The sequence below is a fragment of the Perognathus longimembris genome, chromosome 15 (assembly GCF_023159225.1).
Source record: "Perognathus longimembris pacificus isolate PPM17 chromosome 15, ASM2315922v1, whole genome shotgun sequence".
Taxonomy (NCBI): Eukaryota; Metazoa; Chordata; class Mammalia; order Rodentia; family Heteromyidae; genus Perognathus; species Perognathus longimembris.
Window position 1 is genome coordinate 31,024,708 of NC_063175.1, and position 27,746 is coordinate 31,052,453.

Genomic DNA, 27,746 nt, shown 5'->3' on the forward strand with positions numbered 1-27,746 from the left:
AGTATTGCTTTTGTAGTTGTTTGTCTTTTTTTACCCTGTGTCTCTCGATTTTGGTATTCCCTTCCAATTTCCTGGTTCTAATACCAGTATACCCGGTTTCCAATATACTCAGATAAGATACAGAGATAGTGTAGGTACAACCACAGGAAGGTGATACAGGAATATCATCAATAATAGAGGCTACAGTTACATATGGCACATTGAAAGCAGTTACAACTGTGATAAAACAATTGTTTCCATAACATGGAGTTCATTTCACTTAGCATTATCTTATGTGTTCATAAGGGTGTAGCTATTGGGTTCCTGTGATCCTCTGCTGTGACTAGCCAAAACCTGTGCTAATTATTCCCTATAAGGGAGACCATATAGTCCATGTTTCTTTGGGTCTGGCTCACTTCACTTAGTATAATTTTTTCCAAGTCCTTCCATTTCCTTACAAATTGGACAATGTCATTCTTTCTGATAGATAGAATTCCATTGTGTATATGTACCACATTTTCCTGATCCACTCATCTACTGAGGGGCATCTGGGTTGGTTCCAGATTCTAGCTATGACAAATTGTGCTGCGATGAACATTGTTGTGCTGGTGGCTTTAGTGTGATTATGTTTGTGGTCTTTTGGATAGATATTCAAGAGTGGGGCTGCTGGGTCATAGGGGAGTTCTATGTTTAGCCTTCTGAGGAATCTCCCTACTGCTTGCCAGAGTGGCTAAACCAGTTTACATTCCCACCAACAATGAAGTAGGGTCCCTTTTGGCCACATCTCCTCCAACAGTTGTTATTGTTAGTTTTCTTGATATATGACATTCTTACTGGGGTGAAATGGAATCTCAATGTTGTTTTGATTTGCATTTCTTTTATGGCCAGTGATGTAGAGCACTTTTTCATATGTCTCTTGGCCATTGAACTTACCAAGAGATTTAAAAATTTTAATTTTATGGTCAAGGTGATGTACAGAGGGCTTACAATCACACAAGTCAGGTAATGAGTACATTTCCTTTTGGACAGTGTCACCCCTCCCTCATTCTCTCCCAGTTCTTCCTCTCTCAATTTCCTTACCCCCAAAGTTGTATGGTTTATTTCCAACACAGAGTCTAGTGGGTTTCACTGCTCAGTTACTTCACCCCTTGTCCCACCATTTCTGTGCTTCTCCTTCCTCTCTCCAAATCAGATAAACTTATATACAAGACAAAGGGGACAGAAACCATAAATGATGACAGAAAGGAATAACCAAAGAAAAAAGGAAAGAAGAAAAGAAAAAAAGACGAGTACAATTTATTTTATTTTTTTAATTAAATTTTTATTGTCAAACTGAGGTACAGAGAGGTTACAGTTTCCTACGTTAGCCATTGGATACATTTCTTGAATAACCAAAGAAAAAAGAAAGAAGAAAAGAAAAAAGACAAGAGTACAATTTAAAAAAAAAACAACAACCTCTTTCTTCTATTTCTTGGAGTTCATTTCAATAAACAACATCTTATATGATCATATGCACACACTATTGAGCCCTTGCGATCCTCTCCTAAGGATATCCTCCTTTGTTCTCACTGTGTGAAGGTTTATACTGCTGTTTAATCATGTCTAAGGAGTAATTATTTGTCTTTTAATATCCATTGGGTTTACTTGTAGATTGATAGGCATATTTCAGTTATTACAAATGAGGGAAATCATGCAGCTTGTGTTTCTTTGGGTCTGGCTAACTTTGCTTACTATAATTTTTTTTCCAAGTCTTTCCATTTCCTTATGAATGGGGCAATGCAATTCTTTCCGATGGAAGCATCGAATTCCATTGTGTACATGTGCCACATTTTCTTGATCCATTTGTCCATTGAGGGGCATCTGGGTTGATTCCATATCTTCTCTATGGTGAAATAATGCTGCATGGTCATGCTGGATAGCCATGTATTTTTAAACCATACAAATTTTGATACATGTGTGTACCAGTAAAACCATGGCGATGATTGTATGTTGTATGGATAATCTATAGTTTGTTTACCTGTTAGTGAATCACCATAAGTTTCACTTTGCTTTTTGGGCACCATTTGCTTTTCAAAAAAGTCAATCATAGGGCTTGAACTCATGGAATGGGTGATGTCCTTTAGAGGTTTTGCTCAAGGCTAGTGCTCTACCACTTGAGCCACAGCTAGCTCCACTTCTGGTCTGGTGGTTAATTGGAGATAAGTGTAATCTTTTTTCCCGTGACTACTTCTAAGATTCTCTTTATCACTAGTTTTTAGCAATTTGATGTCTTATTGGCAGAGTTGTGGTTTGAACTTAGAATTTTATGCTTTCTAGGCAGGTGTTCTATCTTTTGAGCCATGTTTCTAGCCCCCTGCTCCCACCTCAGTTTTTTTTTTAAAGCTTTTTAAATAGGGTCTTATTTTTTTCTTGCCTAGGTCTAGCCTCAGAGTGCCATCTTCTACCAATGGCCTGTCACATAGGTGGGATGATAGACACATGACACCATATTCAGCTTGTTTTTGAGATAGGGGTATCACACACTTTTTGCAAGGGCTGGCCTTGAACTGTGATCATCTCAGTCTCTACTTTCCAAGTAGCTGCAATTACTAGTATGAGCCACCATACCTTGTAGCAATTTGGTGATGATACAAATTGATAGTTTTCTTTGTGATTTTTGTAGTTGGAACTGAAAATCTTGGGTCTGCAGGTTAGTATTTTTCATCAAATAGAAAATTTTTTTCAGTACTTATTTCTTTTAAAATGTTTTGTATTGTTCAGCTTTTCTTTGATAATTTGATACTGTATTGAGCAACTTGAAGTTTTCCCAAAGTTTATTGGTGCTCTGTGGATTGTTTTCATTATTTTTCTCAGTATGCTTCATTATTTTTCTCAGTTATGTTGCTGAGTATTTATGTTCACTAAGCTGTTTATTCTACAGTATCTATACTTTCAAATGGGTTCTTTTTTTATACCTATACCCTCTTACTATGTTAAATTCTTTCTCTATACTCTTAGAATTGTGGGCTACAGCTATTGTAACTGTTTTAAATATTCTTATGAAGTAATTCTATTAATATGCCTTGTTTTTGAAGTGATGCTAAATAGTCTCTTTCTTCCTTACTATTTTTTTTACTTCTTTGCATACCTAATCATTTTTTTTTAATAGTGGATGCCACCCTGTTGGGTGGTAGATGTTTTTGAATTACTATAAACCTTGAGTTTTCCTCTGTTATGTACTTCACTGAGAAACAGTGAAGACCCTCCCCCCACACCCCCACCCCGGGGTCTTGCACTTACAGCTTTGTTATACTGGGCCAGAGCAATGTTTATTCCACTTTCCCACTATGCAAGCTATTTGTTAAAACTTTAACCAATGTGCCCCGAATTACTAGATTTCTTTCTCTGAGTGCTGGATTCAAATCACTGCTCTCTGACCTGTATAACCTCTGCACGCTGTCAACTTTAATCCTTTGATTATTCCTTTATTGGCCTCAGGTAATTTCCTTTCATACATGTTGGTCAATTCTCAACTGAATACTTATGCGAAGTCTGCAGAAGCACAGAAATCTGTCTGAGTATTGTCCCTTCCTGGTTCTTTACCCTGCCAAATGTAGCCAAGTTGGTGTCTCCAGCCTTGAAGCCCCACCTCCACTCACTACTCAGAAAGTTTTAGATTTTTTTCATCCCACATCCCAGCCTGAAAACACTCTCCACACAGTGAGCTCAGGCTGTACCTGGCATCCCACTCTTGGCTCTTCATTTCTCCAGAACCACTGACTTCAACCATCTGATGTCCAATTTTTAGAGTTCCATTGTTCTGTATATTTTGCTTGGTTTTCAGTTGTTTCAGGTTCATATAAATCTGGTTCCTGTTACTCCATCTTGGGTGAATGTAGAAGTCCAAAATCTTACCCTATTTTTCCCACTGAAATAGCTCTCCAGTTTTAAGCCATCAAGTCAGTCGGTTTCAATGTGCCAACACTTATGCTAATCTTTATTAGTAATGCAGATTTAAAGGGAGATAGATAAAAAAGAGTCAACATTAAAAGTAGTGGGTTTGTGGTATAAATTTATCTAGTTACTAAAATAAGTAGCTTATGACATCACTGAAACCACCAATGAATTTGGTCAGTGCATTGACACTCAGTCCGACACATAGCAGGTGTTATAGAAGGGTAGGGAAAAGGATGAGAAGAGACAGAGATCATGCTCTGATGATTTGCAGCCCTGCTGGAAATTCTGTTTATTCTTTAAGTAGTGAATAATGAACCAATCACCTGTGATGATGAATGCACGTCGATTTGAAAAAAAAAAAAAAGGAAATATCTTCTGAGTTTATCAAAGGAAGTGCCTTGAAGAAACCAGGAAGATAGATGACAGTGTTTCAGGAAGCAATATATACTAGTAGACAAGGGAACTAGATCTCTTTGAGGAGCAAAAACAGTAAATGGTTTGTTTGGTGGGGTGAAGAACCATTTGGGGGACAGTGAGAGAAAGGTTAGTAGGTCAGATTCTCAGATGACTTTACTTGCTCCTATATTTCAGATGGAGGCCACCACAAAAAGTGCCAGCTGCTTCTGACATATAAAGAAAACAAAAATGTTCCCATCCTGTTTCAGCTTTTGACTACATAAGAAACCATTAAACATTTAGTGGCTTAAAACAACAACCATGTATTTACCTCCTGCTTTTGTTCATTGGTAATTTTGGCCAGGCTCATCTTGAGTATAGTTTGGTTTTACTTTGGTTTACTTAGTGGCTGTCAATCAGTTGGTCATTGATTGCCTTACTGTATCAAGATTTAGCAATTGGCTGACTATTGGCTGAGTTGACAGAGCAACCGGACATGTGTGAATCATCACCCAGCTCAGTTTTGTTCACATGGTGGTACTTGTTGAGCACCCAGGGACAAGAAGTGAGGGAATCTCAGTGTGCACACATTTTGCAAGTCTCTGCTTATATTGAACCACATTTCTGATGAATACATTAGCCAAAGCAAGTCACATGTTCATCATGGATTGAAGGGATGATAAACACTGATTTGTTAAAGGAATAGCTGCCCCATTTAGAGTCTGTTTTTTCAATAAAATATTGTATGTCCCAGAAATATTTATTGTGCAGTGAACAAGAGTGGCCTGCTGACTGTTGTGTTTAAAGTTATCAATTGCCTAAAACATTGCAGGCTCACTGGTAGACTTGAATTATACTTTGAATGGTTCTCCAATGTTTCAAAAGAAAAAGTAATGTTTTCATCTTTCCTATTTGTCTTAGCCTTATCTTTACAAAGGCTTCCCATTTTATGTTTAGTCTATTTTCAGATTATTAGATCAACATACTATAAACCCATCATCAAAAATGAGAGACCAGGGCTGGGGAGATAGCCTAGTGGCAAGAGTGCCTGCCTCGGATACACGAGGCCCTAGGTTCGATTCCCCAGCACCACATATACAGAAAAACGGCCAGAAGCGGCGCTGTGGCTCAAGTGGCGGAGTGCTAGCCTTGAGCGGGAAGAAGCCAGGGACAGTGCTCAGGCCCTGAGTCCAAGGCCCAGGACTGGCCAAAAAAAAAAAAAAAAAAAAAAAAAAAAAAAAAAAATGAGAGACCATTATTAACAGAAAGTCTCTTCCTCCTCTCTTGGTCAAGCCATCTGTGTTTTGTTCACTCAGCCTGGGCAGTGGGGTTGGTCTTAAAAGAGCCAGAAGACATTCCAAACCACTCAAGGTCAAGATCAGACTGGTTGTCTTCAGTTGCTTTTCTGGCAGCTCACTTTTCCATTTTAAAAGTCAGGGAAGTCTTAGAAGGGAAAAAAAGGATAGCTTGCTGTTTATGTATTTAAAAACCTCGTTGTGTGATAGAACAGATGAAACTGTTTGTTTCTAAATTGAAGAAACCATTCTCCTGAGCAGGTATGTAATTTTGGAGGATCTTTCTGGAACTAGCCCTTTTATTACTCAAGTTAGTATAATGGACATAATGTAAAATTTCTATGTGGAAAAACAATGCACGCCATTTGAGTTTACTGCTTCCTTTCATATAAAGAAAAGTTAAGGGAGGGGGCTGATGGAGAAAAAAGAATAGCCTAAGGTAAACATTCCTAATTGCTAATTACCACAGAGTGTGTTTTCTGAGTCCCTGGCAACATTGAACATTCCCAAAAAGAAGGCACCAAAATCCAAGCAAGATGGGTTCTGGAAAGCTCTTACCAACTGGTAGGAAAATATGAACCAGGAAACAATCACTGAGACAATGAGGGAGTCTGTCAGTGAGGCTCTGAGACTCCACACAAAAACACACCATGGAACTGCCTGAAGAAAGCACATGCCCTCGAAAGGTAAAATCTATGTCCCACAAACTCAGGCAGAGAGGAGAGAAGGAGGCTCCATAATAGTGCACAATGCAGTTGTGCTTTTGCTCCTCCAGTTAACAGTTTTAAAAATGTGAGATTTACTGCTACTTGTAGGGATGCTGTAATGGCAATACAGTTTTCTGTTAACCTCATCTCCTTTCTTGTATCAAGTCACTGGAAAGAGATAAGGTAAGAGCTTTTATGGCTGTCAATACACTGTTCGCCACAGGACTGACCCCCTATACATCCTAGGAAGGGTGTGTGGGCTTCTAAGGCCCCCAGGGCCATCAAGATGTCCCTAGCAGTCTGATTCTGAGCTCTGTTCTTTGTAGCCTGCCTTTATAGTTCTTACTCTTTTGTGGTTTTCTCCCTTCTGTTCTTTTGTTTCCGCCTTCCATCAACTTCTACTTACTCAGCATCAGCTTTTTTTCTGCTTCTAACTTGGGTAATTCTCTATTTTAGCCTCTCTCAATGTGATCTCATGCAGGGATACACAGGGCCCTTCCCCCTACACTGATTAGTGATTCTGTTTCTCCCCATTGAATATTCCTTCTGGCTCCTCTCTCAGTTGAGAGTCAGGTTGTGTGACTATAGTTAGCTCTGCCTGTTGCATATAGAATTTCTGATGCCCAGTTTCAGATGCACTGGGAACTTCAGCACAGTCTGCCTTTAGGGAAGAAAACCCCTTTGTTCAGTCAGTTGTTGTCAGGTTACAGAGTCTTAGGTGAAAGTACTTTTCTCTGTCAATCATTCTGGGGATATGGAAGCAGAAACTGGTATATACAGTTATTCTCACTTTGTGTATTGTATTTTGTACTTAATTGATTTTCAGTGACGTAGTGTGGCTCTTCTGTGTAACAGGTAGAGAGGGTAACTGGCAGATAGTGGTAAGATGTCAAGGCCAGCCTAGACAAAGTTTGTAAGACTCTATCTGAAAACAAACTATGAAAGGACTGAGAACGTGGTTAAAATACTTTCCTAGCAAGTGTGAGTCACTATGTTAAAAGAAAAAAAAAACAAAAGCTGAATACTTATCACTGTAATTATAGGTACTCAGGAGGCTGAGATTTGAGGATCACATTTGGAAGCAGACAAATCTGAGAGACTCTTACCTCCAAATAACCAGCAAAAAGCTGAAAGTTGCAGTGTGGCTCAAATGGCATAGTACCAACCTTGAACAGGATATCTGAGGATTGTGGTTCAAAGCCAGCAGAAATGTCTGTGAGACTTATATCTCCAATTCACCACCACTACTACTAAAAGAAAAAAAAAACCCTGAAAGTGGAGGTATGGCTCAAGTGGTAGAACACTAGCTTTTAGTAAAAAAGCAAAAGACAGTGCCTAGAGCCCCAGCACCAGAAAAAGAATCCAAAATATTACAACCATAGTAATGGTCTTCTCTAGGGAAGAAATGAAATAGTAAATTATTGTATTGTGGTGCTGTGTGTATTGTGAGAAGAGCTGTAGAGTTAATATTTTGCCAAGTACCAGTGTTACGGAGAGGGATATAAGGATATTGGTCAACATGGGCTCTAGTTTAAATGCCTAATGCTGCTACATTCTCAGTGTAACTTCTCTGTGCCTCAGTTTCCACATCACTAAAGGAAAGGACAACAGAGAACTTAGTACCAGAGGTTGTGTGGATTAAAGGTGTTGCTACATATAACATAACTGAAGCATATTACCACCTACATAAACATGAGCTACTCTTTTCAGCCATTTCCCATGTAAACAGGCCTTGTCTTCCAGATGTCCCAAAGGAGGAGTCTTTAATCATATGGGACTTGGCAGATGACTTTGAGACCTTGTAAGGCAAAGGCTAAATATGGTCCTCTTTCTCAGAACACATCACCTGCTCTCTTACGAACTCCCTCTCTGGCCTCTTACCACCAACAGTTCTGTATGGGTTCACTTGATTATAGCTACCATCAAGGTATCTTCAGCTGATTTCAGCTTTCCAGTTGCATTCAGGGTGGCATGCTGTTCTGATGACTGCCCCAGCAGTACCCACACTGGGAGATGAGACTGAACCTTACTCATGGGAGCCTGCCAGCTGGAAACCCTCAGTGTTGCTCCCTGCACCTGATCAGAGGGATCACAATGCAGCCCTCTTTATGTCCCCAACTCCTGTCTGACTTTTAGATTCCCTGCATAGATGCTTATTGAAATGAATTCCAAGAAATGGAAACAAGAGGTTTTTATGGTACTGTTTGCAGTTATTTCTTTTTCTTTCTCTCCCTCCCCCTTTGGTTTATTCACTTTTGCCACTGTTTTGGATTTCTGTACCCTTTGTCTTGTATATAAGTGTCTGATTTGGAGAGGGGAAAGGGAATCACAAAAAGAGTAGGACAAGGGTGAACCAATTTAGTAATACTCATTAGACATTATGTTGGAAATGAGCTTTATAGCTTGTGACCTTATATTAACTGGAGACGTTAACTTAGGAATGTTGTATTTGTTGCCCATTGTTAGGGGAGGGCAGATTTGCTCATATAGTCCTTTAATTCTCTCTACCTGCTACAAGGATCTGTTGGGAACACTCAAGTAGATGGATCCTGAATTTCACTATTGGTTTGGTTTACATTTCCTTTCTTTGATTTTCAGTGAAAATAAACATCATGCTTATTGGCTATCTAACTCTCTTCTTCAATGAAATTCCCATTATCCTTGGCTTATTTTTCTACTAGGAAGTCTTTTACATACTGATTTGCAAGTATTCTTGTTATATTCTATATACTAACGATTTGCAGTTGTCAAGTTATAAGTAGCTTCTCAAAAGCTATTGCTTTTCTTGATTCTTAATTTATATACTCTTACATGCTATACAAAAATTTTAAATTTCATAATTCTCATTTACCAAGTCTCTCCTTTATACTTGCCCTTTTTGACCTAAACAAAATAATTTGGAACTCTGAGTTCTAAAAGTTGGAAAGTGATTTTTATATGTGTATCTTTGGTATCAGAAAGGGCTATTCATTATGTACTTATTAATTTTTGATTTGTAAACTATCTTGTTTTGTTGATAAAATGTAATAAACCCCTTTACTTTGGCTGTGTGTCACATTTAAAAAACTCACAAAATAACAACAGATCAAAGAAGATTTAAGTTATATAGCATGGTCTACACTTCTTTTAGATGAAAAAAAAATCAATTCTCTCTATGCCTAAATGTGCAGGACTGACACAGAAGCTTTGCTGTGAGCCTGGAACATAGCATTTCAGGGATGGTGGGGTGTTTCCTCTACTTCCCTCACCACCTTTGAGAGCCAACGTTGCCTTGTGCTTTATAGTGAGAACAACTTATGGTAGAGTATCTGGTAGTAAGAAACCTTGTATTACCCATCATGCAGGTTTATTGTCACTGAACTTAAGTAAAATTTTGCCCACACCCTATCCTCAGATAAGTAAGTTGAAAAAATATATCTTAAAAAACAACTGCCCCATTAATAGATTGGCTATACACTTAAAGAGAGATTTCTCTGAAGAGGAAATGAGAATGGCTAATAGATACATGAAGAAACACTCAACATCTCTGGCCATAAAAGAAATGCAAATCAAAACAATAGTGAGATTCCACCTCACCCCAGTAAGAATGACCATTATCAAGAAAACTAATAACAACAGATTCTGGCAGGTACATGGCCAAAAGGGAACACTACTACACTGTTGGTGGGAGTGTTCAACCACTCTGGAAAGCAGTATGAAGGTTCCTCAAAAGGCTAAACATAGAGCTCCCTTTTGACTCAGCAACTCCACTTCTGGGCATCTACCCAAAGGATTACAAACAAGGCCATACCAAAGCCACCAGAACAACCATGTTCTTACAGTGTCATTTACCATAGCTAAAATTTGGAACTAACCCAGATGCTCCTCAGTAGATGAATGGGTCAAGAAAATGTGGTATATATACACAATTGAATTCTATGTTTCTATTAGAAAGAATGACATTGCTCCATTCATAAGGAAATGGCTTGGAAAAAAATCATGCTAAGTGAAGTGAGCCATACCCAAAGAAACATAGACTCTATGTTTTCCCTCATTGGTAGTAATTAGCATATATCTAGGATAGTCCTAGCAGAGGATCACAATGGTTCAATGACTATGTTCATATGATCAAATAAGATGATGCTAAGTGAAATGAACTCTAAGATATGGAAACTAGTGGTTTTTTATTGTTGTTATTTTTAATGTACTATGTGAAATTATTTCTTTTTCTTGCATTTTTCTTCTCCATGGTTTATCCCCTATTGTCATTGTATTTGATTTTGGTATATACATTTATCTAAATTAGGGAGGCAAAGGACAAAGGGTGACCCAATGCAACAGTAATACTTACAAGACAGTATGCTGTAAATTAATTGTACAACTTGGGGGACGGGAAGGTGGAAGAAAAATGAGGGAGGAGATAACAAGTTTGACAAGAAATGTACACGCAACCTTACATATGTAACTGTTAGCCCTCTGTACATCACCTTTAGAATAAAATTAAATTTAAATATCTTAGCACTGGGCATTCACCTTCCATGGGTGAAAGCAACAATTACCTGTGATAGATTTGGGCACTCCCTCAAGACCCATCAGACCACCTGCTAAGTCCTTTTTACATTTTTCACACAGTTACTCAATTTTCCCTTCACCCATTCTCTGATTTCACATTTCCTGTGACTACTTGTCCATGTTTCCCCATGGAGGCCTTCTCTTACTTCCCCATTGTACCATCTTAACAAACAGTCCAGAAGGCCTGTGTGATGGTACCAGGAGCCAAGAACTGCCCTTTGACATGTGGTATGTTCTTCGATACTTTTTCTTTTTATATATGTGAGAGGTTTTTTTTTTTTTATATTTTATTGTTAATGTAGAAATGATATACAGAGGGATTATAGCTACATGAGTCAGATAGTGAGTACAATTCTTTTCAAATCATGTCTCCCCTTCCCTCACTCTCTCCTAGTTTTCCCTCCTATCCCCTACCCAGTAGTTAGTTTTCCACTTAGTGTCTAGTGAGTATCACCGCTGTATTTGTTCAACCTTTGTTCCACCTTTTCTGTGACACCCTTACCCGGCCAAAGGCAAACTAGCAAACAAGATAAAAGGAAAAGAAAACCAAAACAGCAACAGCAGCAACCCATAAAAGTTTCTTGATTTCTCTTCTTGGAGTTCATTTCAGAAAATATTATTTTTGTTTGGTTTAGTTTTTGTTGCCAGTCTTGGGGCTTGAACTCAGGGCCTGAGCACTGTCCCTGGTTTCCTTTTGCTCAAGGCTAGCACTCTGCCACTTGAGCCACAGATCTACTTCTGGCTTTTTCTATATATGTGGTGCTGAGGAATCGAACCCAGGGCTTCATGTATACAAGGCAAGCACTTTACCACTAGGCCATATTCCCAGCCCTTCAGAAAATATTATTTTATATGATCATATGCACATAGCTTTTGAGACTTTGTCATCTACTCCTGTGTATATCCTCCTTTGGCCTCAATGTGTGAATGTCTAGTCCTGTGTAAATTACCATTTCTCAGTATATATATGTATATATATGTATATATATATCACATAGTATGATTTATATATAAAAATTTTAGTGTGTTTACTTGTACACTTATAGGCACATTATAGCTACTACAAATGAGAGGAACAATGCAACCTATGTTTCTTTGGACCTGGCTTACTTCATTTAATATAATTTTTTGCAAGTTTTTCAATTTCCTTACAAATGGTACAATAGCATTCTTTCTGATGGATGAGTAGAATTCCATTGTGTATATATACCATATTTTCTTGGTCCATTCATCCACTGAGGAGCATCTAGGCTGATTCCATATCTTGGCTATGGTAAGCAAAGCTGCAATGAACATGATTGTGCTGGTCACTTTAGTGTAGCATTGTTTGTATTCTGTTAGATAAATACTCAGGAGTTGGATTGCTGGGTCAAAGGGAACTTCTATGTTTAGTCTTGAGAAACCTCCATACTTCTTTCCAGAATGGTCGAACCACTTTACATTCCCACCAACAGTGTAGTAGAAAGACAAGATAAGTGGGATTGCATCAAACTAAAGAGCTTCTGCACTGCAAAGGATATGGCTAACAAGATATATAGCAGGCCCACAGAATGGGAGAAGATTTTTACCAACTATACATCACACAAGAGCCTCATATCTAAAGTATTCTTAAATCTCAAAAAATTAAACTCCCCCAAAATAAACCCTCAAAAACTCAACAGCCCAATCAATAAATGGGCCAAAGACTTAAAGAGAGACTTCTCAGAGGAAGAAGTAAGAATGGCCCATAGACACTTGAAGAAATGTTCAATATTTCTGGCCATAAAATAAATGCAAATCAACAAAACACTGAGATTCCACCTCACCCAGTTAGAATGGCCATTATCAAGAAAAATAACAATAAGAAATATTGGATACCTTTGTTAAAGAAGGAAACCTCCTGGCTGGGAAGGTGGCTTAGCAGTAGAGTGCTTGCCTAGCATGCATGAAGCCCTGGGTTCAATTACTCAGCACCACATAAACAGAAAAAGCCAAAATTGGTACTGTGGCCCAAGTGGCAGAGTGTTAGCCTTGAGCAAAAAGAAGCCAGGGACAGTGCTGAAGCCCTGAGTCCAAACTGGCAAAAAAAAAAAAAAAAAAAAGGAAACCTCCTAATTGTCTTCACTTTTCAGACCATTGCTATGTTTTTTTTCTCTCCATTTGTCTTCTCAACACCTTATTTTGTAACATCATTATAACATTATTTTGAGGATATATATGCAGATACTGACATATGGAAAAATATGGTACATGTATAATAGAAAGCAGCTTAGTTTGAAAATTATTGAATATAATGTGGACCATGTACAAACAATGTAAAGAAAGAAAACATTTCCTGAAGTACTTTTTGTTTATACCACAACCCATAATTGATGGCTGCTCATATACTAAGAATCTTGCTTGATATTTTATACACATTATTACCTATTGTCCTACCAGTGCTTGGAGTAAGGTGCTTACCATTTGCAGATAACATTCTTGATTTAGAAGTCCCAAGACACTCAGTAATTTTTCCTCTTGTTCTGCCTAGGTACTGACAGAACCTGAATTCTATCCAAGTTCAGGCTGATTCCTGCTTTAGTACTTTCAATTGCAGACCATGAAACTAAATCATTGACTCGTTCTATCTTCAGGTCATCACCAAGTGGTCTTCTCACATCATCCTTTAGGCAGCACCAAGAGTCACTGGCAGCAGAGAGAGAGAGGCGGCGACAGGAGAGAGAAGAGAGGCTGCAGAGAATAGAACGGGAAGAAAGAAACAAATTCAAGTAAGGATTTTAAGGTTGTTTAAGTCATGAGTTAGAACTTAAAGCATGTGACTTTGCCTGTATCTGGTTAATATTGGTGTCAAAGGTTTAAGAACTGCTGTCCTTGCTTCTAATGCTTTCTGTATTTTTAAGGAAGTACAAGATTTATTTGCAACAGGCTGAATCTGGTTTGGTCTGACCTTTCTCTAAGCATATGACAGGAAGCACAAACAACTAAATACAATTAGGGACTTGTATATTCTTGGGTCCTCCATTATGGTCTTACACAGACCTTCCTAAGAACAAAATACCTAATTATCTTAATTTGCCATTTCTCCCTAATGGTCCTCATGTTTAATTCATGTCCTTTTGGATGCCTCAAAGAACATGGTTTTCCCACTTTCTAGTTTGGTTTTTATTCCCTACAGTAATCGTGTGTGTGTGTGTGTGTGTGTGTGTGTGTGTGTGTGTGTGTGTGTTCTCATTGTGTTGATCATTCCTGGCCCTTTTGTTCCCTGATCTCTGTCTGTCCCTAGTGTGGTCCATTAGAGATTCCATGTCTTAACATATCTTTCCCCATTGAATCCACTTTTACTTTGCTTATCTTCCCACTAGTTTGCCTGTTTTTTCATTCCCTGGGCTGTCCTCCTCCTGTCCCTTTCTTAATGCTTTGTTCATTATAGAGGGCAAAACATTTGCTGAATCTATTCCTGTATTTTTTTTCTTTCTCCTCCTATTTTTCGTTTTTTTTTTTTTTTTTTTGCCAGTCCTGGGCCTGAACTCAGGGCCTAAGCACTGTCCCTGACTTCTTTTTGCTCAAGGCTAGCACTCTGCCACTTGAGCCACAGCGCCACTTCTGGCTTTTTCTATATATGTGGTGCTGAGGAATGGAACCCAGGGCTTCATGTATTTGAGGCAAGCACTCTACCACTAGGCCATATTCCTAGCCCCCTCCCCCCACCCCCATTTTCTAAACCTTCTCCTCCATCTTCCCAGCCCTCCTATAGCTTTTACATTTTTTTTCATTTCTCACCACACCTCTACTTCCTGTTTCTTTGGCAAATAATACATCCTTTTATTACTCCTACTTAAATCAGTACAGGATAAAAGGTGTTGTCAGTGAGAACTTACAGATTACATAACTTGTGTTTTTTTTCTCCTAGAAGCCAGGAAGAGTAATTGTGGAAACTACTAAAATACGAAAATGATCAAATTGCTTACCTGCTACTGATAACTTAATGAAAGCAGACATCTCAAGTCTGTCAGTAGAATAGTAATCCTGTCTTTTGAGAGAATGGGCAAACAGGCTGCTGAAGCAAACCAGCTTCATTTCTCTCTATCAGACATTGTGCTCATCCTGAGCTGCCAGAACAGCCAGTCCTCTATGCACCATTTGCGAACCTGTTATAAAGATGATTTTGTTTTTGAAAATCCTTGCAACAGATTAAATGCAATTCTTATTTATACCTTTCTGGGAAATTCACATAGTTTATCCGCAAATAGCATAGGGAATTTTACTGAAATATGTGAAAAATTCAGGTATTTGCTCATACATCCAAAGCTTTGGATTCCCAATTTCTTCAAATAAGGTACCAGTTTGGGGGAAATGGAATCATCATATTCCATCCTGCTCCTTCTGATGGATCACTGCTGAATAAATCATACAGAGAATATCTAGAGCTCTGAGAATTGAAATGTAAGAGGAAGCAGGTGCCTTGAAGGAGCTTAGTATTCAGAGCTTTGTCAGGGAGGACTATCTTTTTTTTTTTTTTTGCCAGTCCTGGGGCTTGAACTCAGGGCCTGAGCACTGTCCCTGGCTTCTTTTTGCTCAAGGCTAGCATTCTACCACTTGAGCCACAGTGCCACTTCTGGCTTTTTCTGTGTATGTGGTGCTGAGGAATCAAACCCAGGGCTTCATGTATACGAGACGAGTACTTTACCACTAGGCCATATTCCCAGCAGGATTCACTATCTTTTACCTCCAGTATTACCTGGGATGAACCAAAAACACTGGAAAGCACAGCAAATATAGACTAAAATAGTTCCAAAAAGTAGCCTTATTTTTTTCTGAGGCATTGCCGGAAGAAATCCTAAGGATCAAAGAATACAGAAATGTTCCCCTCACCCTCACCCCACTTGTTCTAATCTGCAAGCACTATTGCCACAAAGGCACAGTGGTGGTAGAAGAGCTAGGGGAGTGAAGAGAGTCCATCCCCTAAGCACAGATGCAACAGCTCAATGAGTGCTATTCATCTGTCCTGCTAGGCTGCCATGAATGGACATTCAGTTGTTGAAAGTGTGCAGTAGGTCAAAACCTCAAGCTTTGTGGCTAGAGGACCAGGAAAAGAAACCAAGGAAGCCAGAGAGGACACTTGGATGGTGCTCACAGAATTTGATCCGACTAGCACTGAAAATAGTTGAAAGCTGAGCTAATATTGGAATTAATTTCAATAGTGGAGGTCAGAACTCACAGACACAGGCTAAACCTAGCCTGGTTGATTAAATTGGTTGAAACAAAACAAGACAAAAATCAAGATTCTGTAGAGAACTTAAGTACCTACAATCTCATTGTACAATATTGAAGATTTTTGGAATATAGTCCTGACCAGCTTATCATCTAATTTTAACTCACAAGGAAAAGATAAAGAATGCATAAAAGGATATAGATTTATTCATCAAATAATCTATTATAGCTACTACGAACATGTTTTAGGAGTAAAGGCACATATACTTGAAACAAGGATGAGTCTTTGGGAAGAAAACCATGAAGATAGAAGAACCAAATGGGAATAAATATATATAGAACTACTGAAAAGTTAAAAAATTTTAAAAATTCATCAGATGAGTTGAACCACACACAGAATATACATGAGAGAGGGAAAAGCCAGTGAATGTGAAGGTAGAACAATAGAAATTACCCAATCTGGAAGCAAAACAAAACTTGAATTATTATTTTGGAATAACACAAAAATATCTAGCCTTCATATCATTGGCATCCCAATGAACTCTTTCTCTTCTTTCTTTCCCTATCCTTTCTCCCTTCACGCACACACATGTGCGTGTGCAAGGTGGGCACTATCTCTTACTATGTAACTGCTTACTATTTGTTCTGGGTTCCAAATAATTCTCACTTGTAATTTAAGAGTATAGAGAGTTCTGGGAAAAATGACTCCTTGTCTAGAAAGGATGCTCATCATCAAACAGCTCATGGATACTTGCTATTGCTTATTAGTTATAGTAATGAAGTTCCATATTTCTGAGACTGTGAATAAGAGGAGACTTAGTAAAATAGGAAAAACTTTTATGTGGTACTCTTATTACCTGCATGCCCCACTTTTCATCAATATTACTGCTTCAATCGTTTGCCTTCCTTGTGGTTTTTATAAAGTAAAAGTTGTTCCTATCTCTCTGGTCTTAAGCTTCCTGGGTACAAGAAATTTTATTTCTAATATGAAAGTGATGGGGATAGATATTTATAAATGACAACAAATCTGAGCCCTTGTTGAATTTTTCTTTCTCCTTCTAACCTACTGTAACCCTTCCAGTAAACCTGCTCTGTATATCCAGCTACCTGTGTATAGAGAAGTAGCATTGCAAAGTTCAATGTAGGAAACCTTGTTATCAGGATTCTTCAGGGAAGTATGAAGTACTATGAGGAATGACTGACCACATTGGTGTGGTTTTTTTATATTTTTATTTTGCATGATTTATTTCTAAGACTACAAGGACTTAGGTGGGCACCAGTGGCTCACGCCTGGAATCCTAGCCACTCAAGAGGCTGAGATCTGAGAATCACAGTTCAAAGCCAGCCCAGGCAGAAAAGTCCCTGTGAGACTCTTATCTCCAATTAACCACTCAAAAATCCAAAGTAGAGCTGTTGCTCAAAGTGGTAGGGTGCTGGTCTTGAGCAAAAGAGCTCATGGATAGCACCCACCCCCTGAGTTCAAGCTCCACAATTGACAAAACAAAACCAAAAAATACAAGGACTTAGAACAAATTATAGCAAGTAATGCACTCTGATAATACCATTTTTACTATCCACACATATGCCACAATAAACTTTAAATATACAGAATACAGTGTGCTTTGTAATGATGTCATATAAAGCCAAACAAGCCAATCTGATCACATAGCTTGAGTTGAAATTGCACCAGCAGAAAAAGAAAAGCATTAAACCACAAAATACCTAGAAAATTTAGTTCCACTTAGGCTTAATTCTTGAGGTGAATTTTGAGGAACTATTGAAGCCCAATCACATCGTCATCATCTCTAAAAGTTACTGCCTGCTTGTAATTGGCATATTGTATTTATGTATTTTTGAGCCTCTGTCCTTTCTACCCTCATACACTTACATTATTTCCCCAGAGTACTTAGTAGTGTTTTTGTTTTTGTGCTAGTACTGGGGCTTGAATTGAGGACCTGGGCATGGTCCCTTAGCTTTTTCGCTTAGGGTTTGAGCTATGCCAACTAAGCCACAGCTCTACTTCTGGCTTTTTGGTGGTTAGTTGCAGATAAAAGTCTCATGAATTTTTCTTCTCTGGTTGTCTTCAAACCAGGTTTGTGTCTCAGCCTTGTGAGGGGCTAGAATTGTAGCATAAGCACTGGCACCTAGCTTAAGAGTGTTTTTGAGAGAATCCAATACTATGTTTTTCTATCATCCTACATTTTATTGAAAATCTGTTGTATTTGTTACTTTTAAGTACACTCTTTAAGAAAAATTCAACTGTAACGTTTTTCATTTCATTTTTCAAGGCAACAGTGTAGCTTCGTGATATCCTGTTAGTAATTTCTTAGTAATTTCCTGAGCACTTAATTCTATTATTTCCCTTCTGTGTTCGTGTGTTCTGCATATTTCTGCTAGCCGAGAATATTTAGACAAGAGAGAGGAGCAAAGACAAGCAAGAGAAGAAAGGTTTGTATTTTCCTTTTTTTCCTTTGAAACTAAACCATAACTGACTTTGCACAGTTAACCAAGCATGCAGAAAGACTAGATTCCTTAAACACATCGACATCACCCAAGGCTCCTAGGTATTGTATCACTAGCATTTATGCAGCAAGTAACTAGCAGTTAACAACACATATCCTTGTCAGATAACTTTTCCAAGAAAAGTTTGCATTTGTCACATCATGCCATCATGCTAAATGCATGTGCATGTTGTTCCTAAATTCCTCTGTAAATGAGCACATTAGTGTGAGACTATTAACACGTTATGTGTCACTGAACGAACAATGGGGATATGCTCTGAGAATTGCTTTGCTAGGTGATTTTTGTCATTGTGCAAACATCATAAAGAATTTACATGAAATAAGATGGCCATTACATCAGTAGGCAATAGATATCTATGAAACTATTATAGTATAAGTTATCCATTATTGGTCAGCTCACATCTATAATCATAGCTCAGAAAGCTGAGATCTGTGGATCATGGTTTAAAGCCAACCCAGTCAGGAAACTCCCAGGAGACTCTTTAACCACCAGAAAACTGAAAATAGCCCTGTGGCTCAAAGTGGTAGAAAACTAGCCTTAAGCAAAAAAGCTTAGAGACAGTGCTCATGCCCCGAGTTCAAGCCCTACAACCAACCAAAAAAGTTGTCCATCATTGACTGGAAGGTCTGCAGTGAATGGTTGTATTTGAAATACTGTGCATCATCACTACTGAGCCAGGGTGAGGTGTGTTGTTTGAGTGCCTTCATGTCACTTGGTCAGCATTTCTTCAACCAGTGTTGGAGAGCACATGCCGTGCCTGGCACTACCTGGGGTACCATCCATGCCTGGATGTGTCCAGTAATTCCCCTTTCTTCCTTCTGAATTATACACAGATCCTTGATGGCAGGAACCATGCCTGTCTTTCTTTGGTTTCCCTTGTGTACTCTAGCACTTAGCACATAGTACGCACTTAGGAATTGTGTTTAGAAAATAAAAATGAGCTAATGAGCCAACAGCTTTATGTAAGCCTTAAGCCAGCTCATTAATTTCAATTGAATGTGGTTTGAATATGAATAACATATAAATTCAATGTCTAATAAATGTAAGGAAACAAAGAAAACTGGTTGTGGAAATAAACCCACAAATGACAAGTTTTTACCCCCTGTACTTTGCAGTCGGCAGTTGTTCACTCTGCCACCAGATGGCGGTACAGCACGAAGAGATGGCAAGGCCCATTTTAGGTCTTTTGTACTGGAGGTAGCTGAGGAACCTAACAGTTTCTAAACTGTGCCAATGTGTTATGAAATTGTGCTAATATTGTAGACATCCTCAGCTAAATGGATTAAGACAGTCTTAGGCAGGGGAGAGTGAAAGTTGTGTTGCTCAATTTAAAAAATTAGGTACTTAAGTCAAACTCATAAATAAACAAGAGCATTGCTTTATTTCCAGCATCCCTACTAGCTTACTGTCATCCTAATAACCAGTTGTGGCCAGTGAATTCAGAGCGAAAGATCCTGCTAAGTAAATAAGAAACCTGATTTCCTGACAGTGCCTATTTTTTACATTGTGGCATACATCTATTGATACTGAGACTGATGCCCATTTTCTGTGTAGTCTTAAGGATGTGACTTTTTAGTTCTTTTCTCCAGATCCTGCAGTTTCATTGAGCATGTGACAGCTTGACAACCAAGTTATGTCTACACAGGCATGGTTTTGAATCTCTTGACAAAATATAAAAGGTCTTTGTCAAGATCTGAATTGCCTTAGGCTGACCTCACAGTTTTCCCAAACTACTGCTACCCTTTTTATCAAATGGCATCACTTATGTCTGGAAGTCTGTGTAAAGGAGATTATTGCCCATCTTCTCTTCTTCCTGCCCTTGGTCCCTGGTCCCCAGGCTGTCCATCTGCCTGAACCACTTTAGCAGGTTTAAGAGTAAGTTCAGTATGGTTCCAGGAGGGGCCAAATCTTCCTTCACAGCCCACTTCTCTGTTTATATGATGTTTGGCAAAAAGTAGTCAAGTGTTTTCCTTTAGATTTTTTTTAAATCAGATACTTTTTCTTTGATTGTCTTGGGTTTTTGTTGTTGTTGTTGTTGTTGTTGTTGATCTTTAATTACACATGGTTATGAGGGAGACCTACTGTAGTCCCTTATTGGAAAGTTTCAGAGGTTCCCAGCAAACCAGGAAAATGATAAAGCTTTGAAAGCTTTATCATTTTCCTGGTTTGCTGGTCTATTGGAATTTTGAAATACATGTGGCAATTAATGGAGATCTGAGATGGAAAGAAGTACAAATACATGAAAGATGACTCTATACTTTAAATATTAACTCTTTACAATAGAGTCAGATGTATTTATTGGGCACCTCCCCACCCTCTCTTTTTCCCTCCCTCATTCCCTTCCTCTTTTCCTCCCCTTCTCTTTCCTCCCCATTCTCCCTCCTAATCCACTGAATGCTTTCCATAGCCCAGGTGCTGTTTTGTCTCTGGTACTCTGATTGAAACCAGGGCCTCATACATGCTAGACTAGTGCTCTGCCATTTGAACCATGCTCCTGGGAACCCTTCTGCTTGTATTTTATTTACTAACTGCCTAGGCTGGCCTCAAACTCAAATTTCTTCCTGCCTATGGTTCTTGAGTAGCTAAGATCCATGTCTTTTATTCTTAAAGAAAGAACTTAGAAACGGATGGCATGAATTATAGATGATTGGATTTTTGCATCTTTTTTTTTTTTGCCAGTTCTAGGGCTTGAACTCAGGGCTTAAGCACTGTCCCCAGCTTCTTTTTGCTCAAGACTAGCACTCTACCACTTGAGTCACAGCACTACTACCGGCTTTTCTGTTTATATGGTGCTGAGGAATCAAACCCAGAGCTTCATGTATGCTAGGCAAGCTCTCTACCACTAGGCCACATTCCCAGCCTGCAGATTGTTTTTTGTTTGTTTGATGTTGTTGTTTTGTCAGTTGCAGGGCTTGAACTCAGGGCCTGAGCCTATCCTTGAACTTCATTGTGCTCAAGGCTAGTGTTCTACCACTTTGAGCCACAGCAGTGCCATTTGTGGTTTTTGAGTGGTTAATTGGAGATAAGAGTCGGGTGGGGGAGACTTTTCTGTCTGGGCTGGCTTCGAACTGTGATCCTTAGATCTCAGCCTCCTGAGTGACTAGAATTACAGGTGTGAGCCACCAGCACCTGCCTTGCAGATGGTTTTTAAAATGCATATCATGTGAGTATAGGTATGTATCATGTAAACTGCTTTATTACATGGAGTTATAGTGGCAGTTCTACTTTATTTCATGTCCTCTCATTTTATAATTTCACTAAACAATTTTATTGACAGTGATGTATACCAAGAATACGTATTTGTTGAGATGCTACATTTTTTTAATATTAGAAGAAAGGCTTTACACAATCATGGTGGATTTAAGTGACATTCATGAAATTATATATAGTCATGTATATATATATATATATGGAAAAGTTTAGGCCTTGGGGTAGAAATTTGGAAATCATACATTACAGTGATCAGAACAGTGAGAAGGATTCTGAGCATTGATTAGAGCTAAAAGTAGAAGTTAGAGGGAACCAGATTTGGGTTTAAGATGAAGAAGAATTTCCAAGTAGAAAAACAGGAGGAAAAACTATCATCTGTAAGTAGGTTAAGGTTAACCTAAAGTCAAACAGAGTTTCTACTGAGTCCTCTGAACACCATCAGCCTCAGTTCCAGTCCTGTCACCAAGCCTTGCTGGGTATTGGACTTCATTCCAGTTTTCATTTACTTCTTTTCCATTGAACTGTGAGCAACGTGAGGATGGGACTTTTCTTGTTTATTATGAAATCTCTAGTGCCTACTCTAGTCCTTAGCACATGACAGACATGCTACAAATAATAAATAAATGAAAAGCTGAATGAATAAACAAAGAGGAGTAGAAGGAAGGGAAATGGGGAGATTTGGAAGGAAGCAGCAGAGGTACAGGTGTCCTCTTGGAGCTATGCTCTGTGGATAGAAGCCTTTGCTTTGCCTGGGCCCATAAAATGCAACAGGGACCCATAAAAGCATAAGTTGATGGGCTCCTCATGTCAGGAACAATTGAGCCCCTGAATGGTATGGCTATTAGATTTACTTCCCAAGGCCTGCTGGGGGTTCCCATAGTACAGGAGGTTGATAAACTGTGATGTGATGTTCAAACTTCCAGGTACTGTGTCCCTGTCCAATAGCTCACAGCCCTTACCTCTCTGGCCACTGTAAAGAAACACTGCATATTTTCCAGAAAGGCTTAATGCTCTTGATCTCCATACCTTTCTCACCTTGTCATTCGATTTTTTTAATATAATAAAGTGCACGCAACTTAAGCATAGCCATTTTAACCATCTTCATAGTACAGTAGGAGGCAGATTCACATAGTTGTACAACTATTCTTCAGAACTCCGATCATATAAAACTAAAACTTTATACCCAGTAAACAATATGTCCCACCGCAGCGTTCGCCATCTATTTTTTCCACCCCATCAGCATCTTCATTCCTTGGACAATTCTAGTTAAAATCTTGCCTTTTCTCCTGAGTCATAGGAATAGGTCTTTTTGTTTTATTTACCCATGCTTTGGAATGAGCAACCACTGCAGTGCCCCACAAAGTGGGGTGAAGCCTTTGGCTGCCAGCCTGGATGTCCATTAAAAGGTATATGGAAGGCCCAGGACAAGGACCAAACTGAGTTGACCTTCTAGCTGGAAGCTGTCATACAGAGCATTGTTTTCACTCTTCCTGGACACGTGGTTTCCTGCATTGGGGTTCTGATCTTCTGGATTTGTCTAGGTCCCCTTAGTGGGCTGTATTCCTTCTGGCCCCTTTCTCCTATTGCAGGCTTGAACTCAATGTGGCAGTTAGTACTTTGGCTTTTGGCTTGTGCTGACAAATCCTGTTCTCCTATGGTTCCTGTTAGTTCCATCATCAGAAGGTTCTGTACTGAGTTAAGAAATGCCATTTCCTTCAGTATCTATCTTACCTGTGGATGGTGATGCCATAGGTAGGGAAGAACAGAAAGAGTGTTTTCCTCAGGACAGCTTCCTCCTCTCACTGTGAGGCTGCTGCTCCCAGTACTACAACTACGAGATTCACCAGGAAAGCAGGCTTCTCATTCTGTACACAGCATGGGGTGCCTTTATCCCTCAGCCTCCTGGGCTGCAGGTGGGCCTCTGCAGGTGGGGGGCCTTTGGCAGATTTCTTCCTGCAGCTTGTCTGCTTCCTATCAACTGGCAGATACAAGGCGCCAAGGGAAGGAACAAAGGATGGTAATCTTCATGTTCTCAAAAATCTTATTATCTGCTTGTTGAAAACAGACCTACATATGTGAAAGGATGACTATGTATTATGCCAAGCAGTAAATGTACAATGCCATCTGAGCTGAATGGGCTACATATCCGACATGAGTTCAGAGGAAGGGCTAAGATCACTTCCAGCTGTGCAGGTCCAAGCTGGCTTCATTAGGCTAAGAATCCCATGCACACAGGCTTGAAGGGCAGCTTGCCTTTGTGCCTGGGGAGGAGATGGATGAGTGCACCTTAAGGATAGTCAAGAGTACATGCTTTACAAATGCATCCTTTAAAAAGATGTTAACTATGAGCTCTGTCTCTCTCATGCTGGTGAATGAAAAGTATCATGTCAAGTGGGAGACCCAGGATGCTAGTTGCAGGGGACTGAACCAGAGAATCTGGATGGATGCAGAGGGAGGGTCTTGAATAAGCAGGTCATTGGTCGATGAGATAGGCCTACTACAGCTGAATTTGTATACTGACTCCTGCACAAATAATGGGGAGTAAAATTAGACATCTGGAAGAGGCACATATTTCAAAGTTATTTTGGTCTGATCTATAAAGCGCACTATGAAGAATATGATTGGTAGCTGGTCTTAATAAACAGTTAGTGGGTTCTGCCTGCCTGAAATGCAAAACAGATGTATCTTTGTTCTTTTCAACTGACTTTGATGAATAAACTATATGTGACGTCAGGTCCAAGCTATTGGATGTCTGAGTCCTGCTCAGAAATATTTTAGAATATAAAAAAAGTTTCCATGGCCGACACAGAGAGAACAAAGTGAATTCCAGTTGCATTGCTGTTAGCATTGAAGCAGGTTCAGAAATTCCGAAAGAACTTGTCCAAGCAACCCCTTTGGGTATTTAGGGCATTGTTTCTCTCCGTCACACCCAGGGACCCTCTCATTTCACAGCTGCAAGCTCTCAGCTGTCACTGGTGGGGTTTTTGTGATGATCATTATTGCTGTTTTGCTTATTGATACAAATGTTTCCTAAAAGGGAAAAATAGGATTCCGCAGCAGTCATCCAGGATCTGGGACTGTGTGATGTTGCCATTTCCCCCAACTGGTTTGGTTATGAATGATGCAGGATTTTTAATCATTAGCATCTTGGCTTCACTGGGTGTTTTTGGCAGACTGACCCTCCAGTCAGCCCTGCTCTGTGCGCTGTGCAGCAGGAAACAAGCTCACTCTGCAGGTGTTTCATCCATAAACAAGCATTCGCCACCGGCTCCTCTTTCTTTTTACGGAAACCCTTTGGAATTTAACTTTCAGATACAAATACTTGGAGCAGTTGGCAGCTGAGGCACATGAGAAGGAGCTAAGGAGCCGGAGTACGAGCCGTGGCAGAGCTGACCTCTCTCTGGACCTCACCTTGCCAGCAGCCCCGGCTTTGTCTGCTGCTCTGAGCCAAAGCTCTTCATCTCTTCACTTGGAAAGGGCTCCCACGGTGTCACCCTCCTCCCCACTATCCCCTCAGCATCCCCAAGGTAAGTGTAAGAAGAACAGAGGGAAGAGAGATAGGTTAACGTCAGATGGGCTGCTTCTGGGAAGGGGTAGTGATTCCAGCCTGCAGACTGATATGAAGACAGCAAGACAGGTAAGTTTGGGAGCTGACAGCAACCTGTGCTGTTACTAATAATGCAGATGACTTCAGAGCACTTACAGTAAAGCAAAGGATTTACGGAAGATGTCTATGAAAAGATTACTGGAAAGGACAGATACACCAAGTAAGTGACTTGGACACTCGATCCTAAATGCCAAGGTATTCACAGTACTTTATAATTAGCGTAGGTGGTTTTGCCCAACGAAGTGACTGCTTTTGAATTTTCTCACCCTAATAATTATTAGTTTGGCATAAGTTAAATCGGTAGAAGGTAAAATTAACTAAAACAAGCAAAGGGAAAAATGTGGACCTAGTGAAAATAGATGTTAAATACCTAAGAGGGAAAAAATAGTGTAAAAATCACTGGCATGTAATGTGATATGTGTGTGTATGTGTGCCCACATACGCGCACATGCATTTGCATGTGTGCAAAAGGGCAGGCTTTTACTAAAGAAATTATGTCTTCTTAGCTTTATTTTCAATAAAAGCAGAAATATGTTGTCTGCAGCCTTGAGCATCAGCTGTTTTCCTGAGTGGCCTGTGCCATGTGGGTCTGTTTTCTTGCATGTTAACATAGCATGATTCTTGGGCATAGGTACTTATACAATGTGTGTTGACTAATGCTGCCTCTAGCACTGTTTGGTTTCATTGAGTGTCATGGCTTACCGCCGGATACAAACTTAGCCAACTGAAGACAGAGAGATACTAAACTTTTAACTCTCAGAGGGTTGACTAAATATGGCATAAAGTTTAATTTAAGCAAGGCAAGGCTCCATGACCTCAGCAGAACTGGATGTAATGGAACCACATTGTCTGTCCAATTTTTTTTTTTTTTTTTTTTGCTGGCTCTCTTAGCCTCAGGACTCATTCTGTAGGAGCAGGCTGGCTCCCCCACAGCTTTCCATCCCCTCTAGTTCCTCCTGGTCCCCGAGCCATGGAAGACTGTCCTAGGCAGATGGCTCAGTCACAGATGAGTAATGTTGGTCTGAAAATATTGAGACTCTGGAGATCAAGAAAACAGTTCAGTGACAGCTGTGCACTTTCCAAATCCTGCTTTATATCATTGCTTTATATTGACATTGTGGTATTTCTAGGGGCAGTAGAAAAAATATCCCCCAGCAAAGTTGTGGTTGAGCACTTAATCCTGTGACACTTCACTCTGTTTAACCTTTAGCCATTTACACAATGATTGTCTAAACTGTAAAATACTGAAACAGTCCCTAATTGAGAACTGTAAGTATCTGAAAATATTGTTTCATCTTGAGATTTTTCAGCTACTTAGTGTTTGTGGCAGAAGTATTTTGTCCAGTTTGAGTTGGACTTGCTATCCTATCTAGTAAGAAAGAATATTTTAAGCTCCAAGTACTCAGAAAATATGTTTTGGATATATACAATGTGCAGCATAAGTAGCAATTGTGATTTTCTTTGTCAGTGGAAGGATTTGATGGAGATTGAGAGAATATTTGACCAAAATTATTCCAAGTGATAATCTGCATCTAAAAAAGGGGTACAGGATTTGAATTGATATATACTTATTTATTAGTTTATAAAGCATCATAATGTGATATTTGCTTCAAGGTGAGGAGAGGTGGCTCTTTTTGGATCTAGAAGAGCTGTCTATCACATGTTAACTGTGATCCATATTGGTGGAAATAGAATTTTTGTTTTGTTTTGTTTTGTGGATCATGGGGCTTAAGCTCTAGGCTTGGTGCTGTCCCTGAGCTCATTAGCTCTAGGCTGGCTCTCTACCACTTGAGCCACAGCACCACTTCCAGTTTTCTCATGGTTATTTGGAGATAAGAATCTCATGGACTTTCCTGCCCAGACTGGCTTTGAACCTTGATCCTCAGATCTCAGCCTCCTGAATAGCTAGGATTAGAGGCACCTGACTCTTTGATGAAAAATATTCCTTTTTTTTTTTTCAACTTTTTTTTTTCAGTCGGTCATTGGTCATGAGGCTGAACTCTGAGCCTGGGCGCTGTCCCTGAGCTCTTCAAGAAAATATTCTTTAAAAAAAAGAAAACACAAAAACTAGCAGACTTCCACTGATTTGTAACTGACTTTCATTTTGTGCCAGTGCTAGGGCTTGAACTCAGGTACTTGAGTTCTTGACTTCTCCCTTGGCTTTTTGAATTAAGGCTGGTGCTCTATCACTTGAGCTATACCTCCACTTCTGGATTTTTTGCCAGTTAATTGAAGATAAGAATCTCCCAGGGCTGGGAATGTGACCTAGTGGTAAAGTGTTCACCTCATATACATGAAGCCCTGGGTTCAATTCCTCAGCACCACATATATAGAAAAAAGTGGGAAGTGGCA

The 27,746-nt window shown here is 39.4% G+C and overlaps 1 protein-coding gene and 1 long non-coding RNA gene across 6 annotated transcripts in view; one reads left to right on the forward strand and one right to left on the reverse strand.

The window, feature by feature from the left end:
• Fhod3 (formin homology 2 domain containing 3) overlaps positions 1-27,746 on the forward strand; it is a 401,480-nt gene that overhangs the window by 307,949 nt on the left and 65,785 nt on the right. For 4 of the 5 annotated variants that reach the window (XM_048363540.1, XM_048363541.1, XM_048363537.1 and 1 more), the window contains 3 exons: positions 13,477-13,611; positions 18,452-18,502; positions 25,100-25,314. In XM_048363540.1, the coding sequence (XP_048219497.1) occupies positions 13,477-13,611; positions 18,452-18,502; positions 25,100-25,314 (401 nt within the window). The remainder of the gene's footprint in view (positions 1-13,476; positions 13,612-18,451; positions 18,503-25,099; positions 25,315-27,746) is intronic. The other variant, XM_048363539.1, reaches the window with a different exon arrangement.
• LOC125364103 lies at positions 12,121-18,006 on the reverse strand. The gene is made up of 3 exons (XR_007213413.1): positions 17,767-18,006; positions 15,449-15,455; positions 12,121-12,132 (listed from the first exon to the last, which is right to left on the reverse strand). It is a non-coding gene; the product is annotated as an uncharacterized LOC125364103 (long non-coding RNA).